This window comes from Trachinotus anak, unplaced genomic scaffold, assembly GCF_046630095.1.
Source record: "Trachinotus anak isolate AG129_WGS33_773 ecotype Australia unplaced genomic scaffold, CSIRO_AGI_Tana_v1 ptg000015l, whole genome shotgun sequence".
Taxonomy (NCBI): Eukaryota; Metazoa; Chordata; class Actinopteri; order Carangiformes; family Carangidae; genus Trachinotus; species Trachinotus anak.
Window position 1 is genome coordinate 566,036 of NW_027273866.1, and position 13,472 is coordinate 579,507.

General features: G+C 42.3%; 1 protein-coding gene across 4 annotated transcripts in view; it reads left to right on the top strand.

The window, feature by feature from the left end:
* The window catches only part of col12a1a (collagen, type XII, alpha 1a), a 54,699-nt gene that overhangs the window by 12,763 nt on the left and 28,464 nt on the right, over positions 1-13,472 (top strand). For 3 of the 4 annotated variants that reach the window (XM_071497897.1, XM_071497895.1, XM_071497896.1), the window contains exons 14-26: positions 3,770-4,039; positions 5,576-5,842; positions 6,088-6,280; positions 6,400-6,524; positions 8,034-8,183; positions 8,264-8,383; positions 8,479-8,643; positions 8,747-8,893; positions 9,435-9,574; positions 10,383-10,512; positions 11,279-11,424; positions 11,964-12,093; positions 12,269-12,405. In XM_071497897.1, coding sequence (XP_071353998.1) covers positions 3,770-4,039; positions 5,576-5,842; positions 6,088-6,280; positions 6,400-6,524; positions 8,034-8,183; positions 8,264-8,383; positions 8,479-8,643; positions 8,747-8,893; positions 9,435-9,574; positions 10,383-10,512; positions 11,279-11,424; positions 11,964-12,093; positions 12,269-12,405 — 2,120 coding nt within the window. The remainder of the gene's footprint in view (positions 1-3,769; positions 4,040-5,575; positions 5,843-6,087; positions 6,281-6,399; positions 6,525-8,033; positions 8,184-8,263; positions 8,384-8,478; positions 8,644-8,746; positions 8,894-9,434; positions 9,575-10,382; positions 10,513-11,278; positions 11,425-11,963; positions 12,094-12,268; positions 12,406-13,472) is intronic. The other variant, XM_071497899.1, reaches the window with a different exon arrangement.

The following is a 13,472-nucleotide window of genomic DNA, read 5'->3' on the forward strand; positions in this document are numbered from 1 at the left end:
ACAATGGAGGGGACACATGGTGGGTTTGGGGTGTGTGGGGTCGGGGGAGGGGGGTATTATTCATAAAATTAGTATCATTTTGCTTGGTTTAAAGGTTGATTGTTATCAGATACAGCACATTGTTGTTTTGGCTAAACACTCAATGGAAAGATAGAGAGGAGGCTTGGGGAGTATCAGTTACGAACCTATGTTTTTTATTTATTTTGGTGTCTAAAAAACAGTTGCAGCCTTTGATTGTGTCCATGCTTAGCGCAACCTGAACTGAACTCCTTTCTGAAAGCAATTTGAACCCACAAACACATTCAAGCTCATCTGTTCATCACAACAGGAAGAGCTGAGTCCTTGTTCTTTATTTTTGCTTCCCTACACTCCTGGAAGTAGTAAAGTCCTCAGTGCCAGGTGTGTTATTATTCAACAGGAATATTTAGTGCAGACCACATGGACCCTTGCACTAGGTTGCATAAGAACACTTTGGCTTATATTGTGTTCTTTAGAAAAACGAACAAATTTTCAATTTTGAAATCACAACCAGAATAGTGGATCTTTGTTTACATTTTGATGAGTGTAAGAATTTGAAAGAAATGGGGTTTCTTTTATGTTTTTTCATCCTTTTTTTCTCTGTTCCCACATTAACCAAAGGGCTTGGTTTTGATTATAGAGTTAGTTTCCACTGGTCAAATCTGTGCTGTCATCAGCCCCACACCCCCACAGGAAAAAGCCCATGACAAAGCACTTTGTTTAGCCGGATCTCTTAAGCTGTCATGACGTCAGCATACTTTAACACTGATCTCATTGTCACTCATTTTGAGTGACCCTCTCTGTGAAGTCCATGTAGGCGAGACTGGAAGAGAGTGGCTTGCACAAAGACATCCCTTGTGGCTAACAGTGGATGGTAGCCAATACAGGAGCCTTGAGTAGGACAGAATTATAACATCCTGAAATGACTCAGAAGGAGGACAGAGAAGGTGTCAAAGGGAATGCTTAGATGAATGTCCCAACTGTGGATATTATACACAAACATGTCAAAATTATTTACTTAAGAAGAGGGAGTTTCATTCAACATGTGGAAGATGTTACCAAAGAGGAGCTTGAAAGCTGTGTCAGTTGTATGTCTGGTCTGGAGAACTGTCTGTTCATCTTCCTCCAGGGTGGGGCGAAGGACAAGCAGAGGCAGAGAGAGGGCAAGGACAAGTAGAAAAAAGGGTTCTTCAAAATGTGAACCAGGATGCCCCAGGGTGGCCTGGTGCATAAAAAACTGAGAGGTCATATGTTCAACCCCCGAAGGAGCAATTGTACCCATCTCTGAAATAACCAATTACTAGTATTACACTGAAAATGTTTTCCCTTTGTGCCAAAGGGACCTAGATTCTTTTTACTATCTTTAACTTGCAAAGCAGCACAACACCAGGTGATACTGTGGCATCTTGGTTTGATTTCCTCTCGAATGAATGCCTTTGGGAACTTTTAGGCAGTGCCAGGCTCTTTCAGTGGTACTGCCGGACTGTTTTTCTCCACTGCTCCGAAGGTCCTTTGAGGTAAAAGACCAGAGACAGGCAACCCAATGAAAGCTTCATCTGTGTAGCTCAGACATACAGTATGTCTTACTGAACCAAGAGCAGTGAGGGAAGTTTGAAGTGCGGATGCCAGTGCTGAGAGGGCAGTTTGATTGAACGATGTATTTCCTGTGGTAATTTTGAAGAAGTTTCCAGAATAAGCGTAAGTAAGACCTGAGTAACACAGAGCTTAGTTGGGTCTTTTGGTTCAGTGTCTGTCAGTTTCTTTTTTTACTGAGATCCAAATAACCACTGTCCAATACCAAGGTTGTGTATTAAAAAAATGTGCTGATAGGCTGGTAGAGTTTTCTGTGCATTTTCCTTGCCTGCTGGCATTGATGCTTTTCATCTCATTTCAAGCATTAGACATCTTTGGCTGCAGATATGAAGGTTATGTCAGCACATGCCCTTGCAGCAAACTCTCTAGATGATTTTCAGTTGTGTCATTTGTGGTTTTCTAGAGACGTGGGAGAGGCTTTAATGTGAATTTGTGATCTGGTCTTGCCCAAGGTCTTAATTTTAGAGTAGCACTCTCCTTGAAGGGTGGGATGCAGTTTGGGGGGTTGAGAAACTAAGAAACTAAGATAAGGAGATCCAGAATTTTTTGTTATGATGAAGTTACATGTGTATGCTTATATACACATCTCCTATTATAAACATACAATAATGTAACCAAAATTAAAAAAAAACAAAACAAAACTGACAATTAATGTAAATGCACATATTACAAGCAAACCAAAACTTTTGCTAGTTCTTTGGACAATGTATTTCTTGTATGTGTGCTTTGCTTCTTGGAGCAGCCCCTTCTCTTTAGCTTGTCTGCAAGTATTGATGAAAAGTGAGCCACTGTCTGCAGAACTCATTTCCTTGTGATTCTTTTGCCCTTGGTTCACACACCGCTGTAAAAGTCAGTCAAGTTCTTCCTTTGCTGCTGGCATAGATTACCCTTTTGATGGAATGATCTGGGTATTTATTCGTGGTCCTCACTGTTTTCATGGTCCTCCAAAATCTGGAGCTCTCCATTAATTTGTGGTCGTGGCCATTACTCTTCATATCTTTGCTCTCAAGGAGCAGGACGCTCTGCTTGGCTGACATGGCTGCTGCTGTTGTTTCTGTTCAGATCAGCTTCCAATTCATCTGTAATGGATTGATGCTGAGCGGGCCTCATAGGGTGACAGCCTTTTGTACTCTATGTTCTCTTAAGATTTCCAAATTACTGTGCATTGGACTTGTGGTAGTTTTGTGATGAATCTCATTTTTTGCAATGGGCTTTTTTTTTGTTTTTTTTTTTTTTAAATTTAATAAAGCTGCTTTGCTGAGGTTTGATGAATAAGGTTTAAGAGAGACCACCCAGCGGCTCTCCTTTGCTCTGGTCTGCCTGCGATTATATTGTCATTAGGTGCTGGCATGTAGTGGGTTAGGGCTTGAGTTAGGATTATGATCCCAGAGGTTGTGTGGGAGGCTATGCATGGCAGCCTATACTCCTGTGGTGGATACATCTCTTCTACACGGCAGCCAGACTGGAGTGTTGAGAGTCCACCTCAACATAGGCATCCCTCTCAGCCAAGCGTGTGCTGGCTGCTCATCACGAAAACACCACCACAAAATTCCCTCCACTTTATTTCTAGGCCTGCCTCCTTTAATAATGGTCTCTCAGGAAAAGTGAGCGAAGGAGAGAGAGGGAGAGTGCAACATCTGCAATTGTAGCAAACACACTTTTGTGGATCTGGTTTCCTCTGTTTCGATGGAAAATTAAAGCGTTGCCGGGAGAGGCACTGAGGATATGTGATTTGTGATTAGTTTTGCAGAGATTTTTCCAGCCGGCTCTGATTAGGAAGGGAGAAAATCAGATTGTTCAAACAGATCCTGAGGGGTTAAAGCGGAGACATGTGAGTGATTGTTGGTGGTTTATCGCGGGGGTTGTTCGTTTTTGTTCATTGCATGTGTCGCTCACTTCCTCAAACCTCCATATATCTGCATTAAAAATCAACACCACCTGGACAAAGCCATCAGACTAAGCTGAAGCATTTTGTACTGTGGTACTAACACCACCATGTTAGTTCAGTTATTATTCATTGGAGCAAATCAAAACAAAGAAATCCTGAGAAATTTGTTTGGGTAAACAAAAGTAAACCTGTAGCACTACTTACTTTTCTATTTCGATCTCCATTATGCAACATCTGTCACTAATGCTTTTCCTTTCCGTCTATCCACAGAGCTTGGTTCACCCAGAGACTTGGTGACCAGTGATGTCACTGACACCAGTTTCGCTGTATCTTGGACCGCTGCCCCTGGTAATGTTCGTCAGTACCGGATCAGGTGGAAGTCTCTGTTCAGTGAAGAGGCTGGGGAAAAGACAATATCAGGAGACACCACTGCCACAGTTCTGGATGGTCTCACCCCGGAGACACGCTATCAGGTGTCTGTGTTTGCTGGCTATGGTCATGGAGAGGGGCAGCCACTGGTTGGAGAGGAAACCACAGATAGTAAGTTTCTTTAGCTGCTTTAACTCTACCATAAACTTAGTCCACCCACCCTCCACTTTCTTCTTCACATTCCTCATTTCTTTCTTTTATTTCTCTTTTGGAAGCTCCTCCTCTCTTGCTTCCCTCTTCTGCACTTTATTTTTATGAGTTTCTGGATATCTTGGTTTGAGGTTACTTAAAAAGTGTGTAGTTAGATACTCAGCGACCATAAAAGCCATGAAAGCTCTATGACCACAAAGGGACAGCTAAACAGTTTTTTCATGCGTAACTGTCAAGATGATTGTTTTAAAAGCCAAGAATGCAGGCCTAGACTTTCTTGTCATAAACACTTCTTATGCCTTAAAGTTTCATTTGCTTGTTAATTTACAGATAGACTTTAAACTACGATCATCACTGAGAAATCTGGGGCAGTGACGCAGGTTCAAAAATTATCCATGAAAATTATCCGCTGTAAGCGCCACTTCTGGGTTTTATGTAGAAATGTCAGTGACACTTCCTCTGTTCTGTTCAGTCCGTGGAGCCATGAGATAACGTCATTGCTGTTGGCGTTCGCCTGAGACATCGTGACTATTGAGACTTTGCGTGCACATCTTTAAGACTGTGCATGTGTGTTATATGGATGTACGGGGTGACGTAATGTCCAGCGCACCTGGACCCTGTTTTCATGGGAGATCCAGGACAGATATAATAATGGCCTCTCCCCTTGTTAGACTACACTCATGCTTGGATGAGAAAAGTACATTGAGCGGAAACTTGCACCATTTGGGAGGGAATTTGTCCACCATTTAGTGAAAGGGATTGTGGTCAAGGAAAAATATTTCCAACCATCATTAGTGTTTATTGATTCTGGCAAGCAAGAGAGGTGGCACACACACCAAACACAACCACGAGACGGCCTTGTAGACTTAAATGTTCACTCTGCTCATTCCTTCCTTCACGTTGCACCCGCTATCTGTTGCTCTCTTTTCTTGCAAATCACAGATCTCTTTGGGCTGAGCCACACACTGCAATCTTGGATGTGCTGCGTTTTTCCGTTAATAAAAGTGAGCGTTCTGAATATTTTCCTCAGCTCGTTTCGAGGCCTCTGACAATTCACACTTGCCATTCCTGTTAAAAAAAAATAAGAAACACTCTAAGGACACACAATGGAAAAACTATGGTTTTGCCCAAATTCTAAGCCTGGCTCCCATACCAACCAACTAAACACAATCAATCATGTAAATCTGGGCCTGTTCAATGTATACTTCTGAAAATCTGAAATATTTGGGTGGTTTTATATTCACATGCACGTGGAAACTGAGCAGATATCCAGATGAAAGACTGTGAGGTAGCCAAGCGTGTTACTGTTTGGTTTACTTACCAGCAGGAAAGCCGCGCTGCTTATATTTCCAAAGGTATATTGGAAACATAGGTGGTTAAGCACACATTTAGTACAGATTCCCATATGAACAAGGCCCAAAGTCTACATTTTCCCTCAGACCATCCATTCATCATTTCTCCTCCTTTTAACTCTGCTCCTTTTTTCCTTCCTCGCAGTCTCAGCTGCCGGCAGAGCAATCGTTGTCTCAGAGGAGACGGAGAAGAGCATGAAGGTGACATGGCAGGCGGCACCGGGGAATGTGGTGAACTACCGTGTTACCTACAAACCCCAGGCTGGAGGGCGCCAGCTAGCAGCCAAGGTGCCTGGTGGCACTACTACCACTGTGCTGAGACGCCTTACTCCCCTCACCACCTATGACATTACCGTTCTGCCTGTGTACCGATCTGGAGAAGGCAAAGCAAGGCAAGGAGAAGGAACAACATGTACGTTGGTCTATCATTCATCGCACCGCAAATGTTGCTCTGTCTGTCACCAAGTTTAGGAAAAGTTTGATTACCATTTACAAACTCAACCACATCCTCATCACAATCATAACCAACTCATACTAAATGACTATTTGTTCTTCATCTTCATATAAAATGTGTAAGGGATTTTTAGTTTTGAATTTTTAACCATGTAGGACTGTCTTGTTTACTCAGTCTACACTATGCTTGTCTCTTCTCTCTAGTGACGCCTTTTAAAGGTCCTAGAAACCTCCAAACTTCAGAACCTACCAAGACCAGCTTCCGTGTAACCTGGGACCATGCCCCTGGTGATGTTAAGGGCTACAAAGTCACTTTCCACCCTGTAGGAGATGGCATTGACCTAGGGGAACTTCAGGTTGGCCCCTATGACAATACTGTGGTGCTGGAGGAGCTCAGGTGTGTCTTCAGAGTGACTTCTCATTTTCATCCTCATTGTCATATAAGCTTTGAAGAATATTCGCTAGTATATCACGTTAAAAAAAAGTAATGAAAATCATTGTTTTTTTGGTGTACAGAGCTGGTACCAAATACAGTGTGAATGTGTATGGTATGTTTGATGGAGGAGAGAGTATGCCATTGGCTGGACAGGAGAAAACCACTCTCAGTGATGATCCTGAGCCTCCAACTGTTCCGCTATCAGGTAAAATGATATTTTATCTATATTCTATTATACTATTACCTATTACCTATTACCTAAATTTCTATGATGAAAATTCACTATATCATTGAAGGAATACCAGAGAAAACATGTCATATGCTAACCCTAACTAGAACACGAACAACTGAGATGGTTTTAGTCAGTCTATTGCTATGCCTGTCATCACCTTTAAGTCTCCAGTATGTTATGTCCCTGGGCAGCAACAGTCAAACACTGGAGTCTCTACAGTCAAACACTGGAGTCTCTATCACATTGTCATTTCTGCTTAGGAAAATACACTCTAAACCCATGCCCCATAAAAGCTGAAGAGTTTCTCTAAATGCCTTTCCTCTAAGCTAATTGTCTCACGAAATAACAGATGTAATGGCAATTCCATCTGTCTGCCCTTTTCTTTCTCTCTTCACTGTGTCACTTTGGGCTTCCGCTTTTTTATTTCCAGTCCAAGTATAGCCAGGCTAGACTCAAGCCATACGTGTTTAATCTGTTTGCAGTTATAAAATGTTTTACTACCTTTTGAGTCAGAGTGAGCGAGGCAGGCAGTAAGTGTGAGAAGAGGAAAATTGTTGTATTTGCTGGAAGGAATTGGAAAGGTCAGCTTGACCGCTCAGCTGCAGGCACGGTCTTAATAGGGAGGCAGACGCACATTCTGTGACAGATCCCAGCCTCAGCAACTCCCCTATGCTATCTACGGTTCTCAGCTAACCTCTGGAGCTCCAAGGACAAAATCTTAAGTAATTTCTCTTAATTTATTAATAACTATATCTGTAACATACCTACCTATGGGAGATATGTTAGCAGACATGTTTTACTACCTCTGCAGTTTCTCAGTCTCTCTCTGTAAGCTTGGCAGCTGGTTGTCTGTCAAAGGTGTTGGGTTTGGTGTCTTGTGTGTGATCAAACCAATCTGTAAATAAAATATATAACCTGTTTTCAGTTGCAGACAGTGGCAGTTAGTGCAACATCTGCCTATCCCCATTGCACATCTGCAGCCTTCTTTTAGGTGCCGAGGACTGGATGCTTTCCTTGTCATCACACAGCTGTGTGGAAAACTATTACCTTGCTGCTCAGTAATCTCTCCAGTGGAGGCCTTTGATATGCCAAGGGCCATTAAGGATGTATTCTCCTGATACGCCCTCTGGGACTGACTCATGGATCCAAAAAGACCAACTGAGAGAAATGCTGCCTCGACATGCCACCAGACATGAAGATTATAATTATAACACCTGGAAAATCAAAGTTCTCTGATAAAACTTCCCTAGAAAAGTAGACATAATGCATTCTGGAAATTGTTTTGATGTCCTTATCTAAAAATGAAACTTTAAGTCATGAACTTTCCTTTCCCTCTTTCCTTTTACTCTCACATTTCTTTGAACACCTTCCACATCATTGTAATGCAGAGCACACCATTTTGTGTACATGACAGTTGAACTACATCTCATTTGAAACAGTCCCCTTTGTTGAGTTATGACACATTAACTTCTGCCCTCTCAGATGTAACGTGTAAGACCACTGCACAGGCTGACATTGTGCTGCTGGTGGACGGCTCCTGGAGTATTGGACGTCTCAACTTCAAGACCATTCGCACCTTCATTAGGCGTATGGTGGGAGTCTTTGACATTGGCCCCGAAAGGGTCCAAATTGGTAGGTCTACTGTTCAATTAATTATTATTAATAATACAAATATGGAGTTTTTGAGTTGGTCTAACAGGTGTGGTCTACAGGTCTTGCTCAGTACAGCGGAGACCCCAAGACTGAATGGCACTTGGATGCTCATAGAACCCGGGACTCACTCCTGGAAGCTGTGGCTAACCTGCCCTACAAAGGCGGAAACACCTTGACTGGTACTTCAAACTATTTCTTTAATTTGTCCATTTGTGTTCTTCTCTTCAGCTGAGGTTGTAATCTGGATGATAAATGCACATTGCCTTTGTTTCAGGTCTGGCTTTGAACTACATCCTTCAGAACAATTTCAAAGAAAATGTCGGGATGCGACCCAACTCTCGAAAGATTGGCGTGTTGGTCACGGACGGCAAATCCCAGGATGATGTCATCGTCCACTCTCAGAACCTTCGAGATCAGGGCATTGAGCTGTATGCCATTGGTAAGGGAAATTCACTTCTATGGACTTGCACAGACTCTTGTGAAGTAAAACGCCCATATGTATCAAACTACCGATGACTACTGACTGAATCATTATTGTTTAGGTGTGAAGAACGCTGATGAGAATGAGTTGAGGTCCATTGCCAGTGATCCAGATGATATTCATATGTACAACGTGGCTGACTTCTCCTTCCTGTTGGACATTGTGGACAATCTTACTGACAACCTCTGTAACAGTGTCAAGGGACCAGGTATGTACGAGTTTACCTCAGAGTATAGATAGATTTGCAAGTTACCAAATCTTCTACTTTAGGAATACTAATGATAATTACATGCTGAGCCAACCGCTCTGTTCCCAGACGTTTAATGAGCAGTATAAACATAGTGAACCAGCCAAGTTCTTGAAAAATATTGCAGATATTATTTTCTTGCTTATCCAATATTTCTTCTGCCTCCATGGAATAGGAAACTGTCTGCTCTTTAATCAAATGAGGTATTGGGGAACTTTTTGGAGAGGATGTGGTTAGAGTCTTAAAAGTTCTGTGGTATGAACATGGCTTTATTAGGACTTGTTACCAAATAGACTACAGTAGAATGTTTTTATCTGTTGCCACATTTAGTGATAAGCTATAAAGCTAGTTTATGAGAAACTCAAAGGTCATGGGTTTTGTCATTTTGTGTAACTCTAAATTAGCTATCTTATGTATTAAAGGTAGACAGCAAACTGTCATAATCATAGTAATGTTCACTGTGATGCCAGAATTAACATTTGCTAATCTTACACCGAAATAGGAGGCGAACCAGATGCTCCCACTGATCTGGTGACATCCGAGGTGACTCACCAGTCCTTCAGAGCCACCTGGACTGCGCCTGAAGGCCCAGTGGAGCAGTACCGTGTGGAGTACATGACTTTGTCGGGACGCCCACAACAGGTATATCTGCAATAATAGTAGTGCTACAACACCGAAAAACAGTCTCGGCTTCCACTAATTCAATCACACACAAAAATTAGCAGTGAGTGTAGCGTTAATCCCTGTGTGGATATTGGGATGTTGGCTTAGGGGTGTCCTGGCCCACTGTTTTTGATACTAATGGGAAACTCCAACTCAAGCATATATTTCCAGCCTCCTGTTTGTATTGGCGTCTGGCTGTGAGGTTGTCTAATGACATTATGATCTGACACTGGGCAAAGAAACAAAAACACACAGCTCTTAGTTTTAGAAGATTAGAAAGCAAATAGTGACATCATGAGTGAGAGCGCTATTGGCCAGCAAGGGCTTGGCTCCACAATGTGTAGACTAGATGCATTTTTGGTGTCTGAATGTAATTGCATGTAGGAGATGTTTGTTTTTGTCCAGCAGCTTCCATGGTTTTGTTTAATAGTGAACATAGTGAAGGGAGGTTTTCTTATTGTTTATGGACCTGGAATTGAAGCACATGTTGAGTTTTAGGCCAGTAAAAATCTGTCAGAGGGTTTTCTGGTTTAAATTGGATTGCTTTACAAAATGCTCAAGTCTATCCAGTAAATAGATAGAGCTTCTGATTGTTTTGCTCTTTAATTGATTATGGTTCCCCAAACAAAAACACCATTGTTTATTCTGACAAAGTATGTGCAGACACTTAAACTTCATTAAGGGTTTTTGACTCATGAATGAAAGCTTTGTTCCAAAGACATTGCACAGGGAATCCCACTGATTACTACTTGAACTGCAGTCATCTAACTATTCTCTCTGTTATTAGGCGTTTGTGGATGGTACTGAGACCACGGTGGTTCTCCAGAAACTGAACCCCCTGACAGAGTACCTGGTCAATGTCTACTCCGTGGTTGGAGAGGAGAGCAGCAAGCCTCTGAAAGGAACTGAGACCACACGTATGTTTTCTCCTCCTGGGATTTTGGCTTACCTCTAGGCCCGTATCATTTGATTTAAAGAGATCCACTTGAGAGATGCATGTATGGTGGAAATTGCCATCGGGAATGTAAACTACCCAAACATAAACTGGCTGACTTGTCTTTGATCACTGGTCTTGGATGTGATACTTGCTTAAAGAGCCATACTCTCAATCAGAGACAGTCCCACTTCAGGAAAGCCAGATGAAGGGGGTTGTCTCAGAGCAACAGGTTCTGGAGCACTCCAACCAACTCCAGCCTTTACACAAACATAACACAAATTTAATGCACTGCAGTTCCTGTGTGGTCTCCATTAATCAAAGGTTCAAAGGTAATATATATATATCTTGGTCTTGTTTATAAAACCATATGTGGGTGCAAAAAGACAGCGATAGTAAATCTTAATTAGATGAAAATTTAGAGGCAATTTACATGATGAAACTGGGGAGTCTAAATTTGACTTCTTTATTTGTTTCTTTTAAGATGTTGTTAATTGCCATTTTATAGGTTCTCTCTAAAATAGCAGAGATTTATTGCGTTATTTAGTATCTATAAAACCACATATAAAACCGCACTGATTTTTGAGGTTGTGCAGTGCGAATGACATATAAAATAAGCCTGAGGAAGCTCCCTTAAAAAAAAAAAAAAAAAAAAACGGACAGAGAAATATGTGAATATCTATGTATTCCTGTGAGCATATATGTATGTTTGCTAGTGTTGCCTTTAACATCACTGCCTGGTTATCCAGTGCCCCTGAGTGCCGTGAGGAGGATGGATATTTATGATGTACAGACCACCACCATGCGGGTGAGGTGGGAGGAGGCGGATGGTGCTACAGGCTACATGCTGCTCTACAGCGCCATCAATGCATCCGAGCCGACCCTGGAGCAGGAGGTAAGAGCCATTCTGAGAGCAGTGAGAGCACATTGTGAGCGAGTGAATGGGCATTCAGCCAATCAGCTGTGAGCAGGACAGATTTGGACAATGTAAAAAATTAGCACATACTCGTGTGTCTGTGGGTGGATGAAAACACAGATGTTTGCATGCATTCATATTCACTGAACACACGTAAACACATATAACCTACTGTCAGCAGTTTTTTGACAAAATACAGATGTCACACACTGAAATACCATTTTACAAAGCCACCAGTGTTCGCCTCACCATTCAGCAGGCAAGGCAGAAGGGAAAAATACAGGGGAACATTGTTAGTCACAAAGGGGTGGGTGAACCATGAGCTCACGCTGCCAAGGGAACATCATCATTTGTTCACGAGGTGTCAAACCCAGTGGGTCAAAACCGGATTTAGCAGATGCGCTGCAAAAGAACATTTCTCTCAGTGTTCTTATCCAAATGTCTCTATCTATGTCACCAAGGAGTCCATGTCAACCACTCTGACCTTATGTTGTCTGTTTGGTCCGGTTGCCTTGCAGATCAGAGTGGGAGGAGATACAACTGATGTCCAGCTAGTGAGGTTACTCCCCAACACGGCCTACACGCTATCCCTGTTCGCCCTGCATGGAGAATCAGCAAGTGAACCACTGACCAAGCAGGGAGTCACCTGTATGTAGTCATGAGTGAATTTCATTAATGCAGCACATATTTAATGAAGCTGATATGATCTAATGTTTGTTGGTGATATCTCACATCATGGGGCCACTGTGAGCAAAGGTCTTCATTCATTCATTCAAATATATCCTGTCCTTAAACTAACACTGACCTTCTGTTCATCTTTCAGTGCCCCTACCACCTGCAGGCGAACTGAGGGTTCGTGATGTCACCCACAGCACCATGAGGCTTATCTGGGATGCTGCTCCTGGTGCAGTTCGCAAGTACCTCATCACCTACAAGCCTGAGGATGGAGAGGCTAAAGAGGTGAGTCCAGTTATAGTCCTGTTCAGCTTTTTGTATAGGCTTTATTTAAACAGGGTGTTGGCTGCCCATGTTTTCACCAGTTCTGTTCCTCAAGCTTTTTCCTACATAACCTACATGGTGATTGTTGTCTGTTTCAGGCATTAGGTTTGATGGTGATGAATTTATATAGAAATTTTCTGACTGATCCTCCAAAGTACTGGCTTAGACCACGTAATGGAGACTGCAGCTGGTTGGATGGATGTCAGGGAATGTTCTTGAGTCCAGTGAAAAGATTATGAAACTATCATAACATGGTTTTGTGGGGGTTAAAGGGCGGTTATGGTGGTAGGGATTGGACGAATACTTTACGCTTGCATATCCCCCTTTGGGAGTTCTTGGGCTTCAGCAGCGAACTCTGTGGTCTGCCATTTGCAGTTTCCTTAGCCATAAATCAGGTGGAGGTGATCCTCAAAGCTTCTTTGGTGGAAACACACATGTGAAAGTGACTCATGGGCTGAGGATGTGATTGTCAGAAGTGGGGAGGAAGGTCCTATTGCCCAGAAAGTAGCAGAATGTCATGTCTTACCTTATTATTGTGTGAGGGGGACCAATAAGTGACATTATCCCACTCAGAGCACAGACTACAGACATATCCCCTCCAGGTGAAGAGTTTCATGGTCCCGAGAGACAAATAAGGTGACTGTTTGTTTTTACTACTCAAATGAAAATGTGAATGATCAGACAAACTTTAAGCAGCTGTTAATAGGTATTGAGAATGAATCCCTTAAGTTTAATTTGTTGAGGTTCAGCTATTAAAACTTAATGGAAGCTAGAGCAGTAAAACCAGTGTGGTATTTCCTTTCGTATTCCAGGTGTTTTGTCAAATTTTGTAGCTTGTTGTTATTTGTTAAGTGCCTTATTTGTTTCCATTTTCCTCTGGAAACAAGCACGGTTTTATATCTTCTGGTCAAATTTCCAACCAGTCTTATTAGGTGCATATTACCGCTGTCGCCAATGTTCCTGGAAACACATGCTGAGAACGGAATTACAATTTCGCAAGACTTGGCAAAATTTGGCTGAAGAGGAAA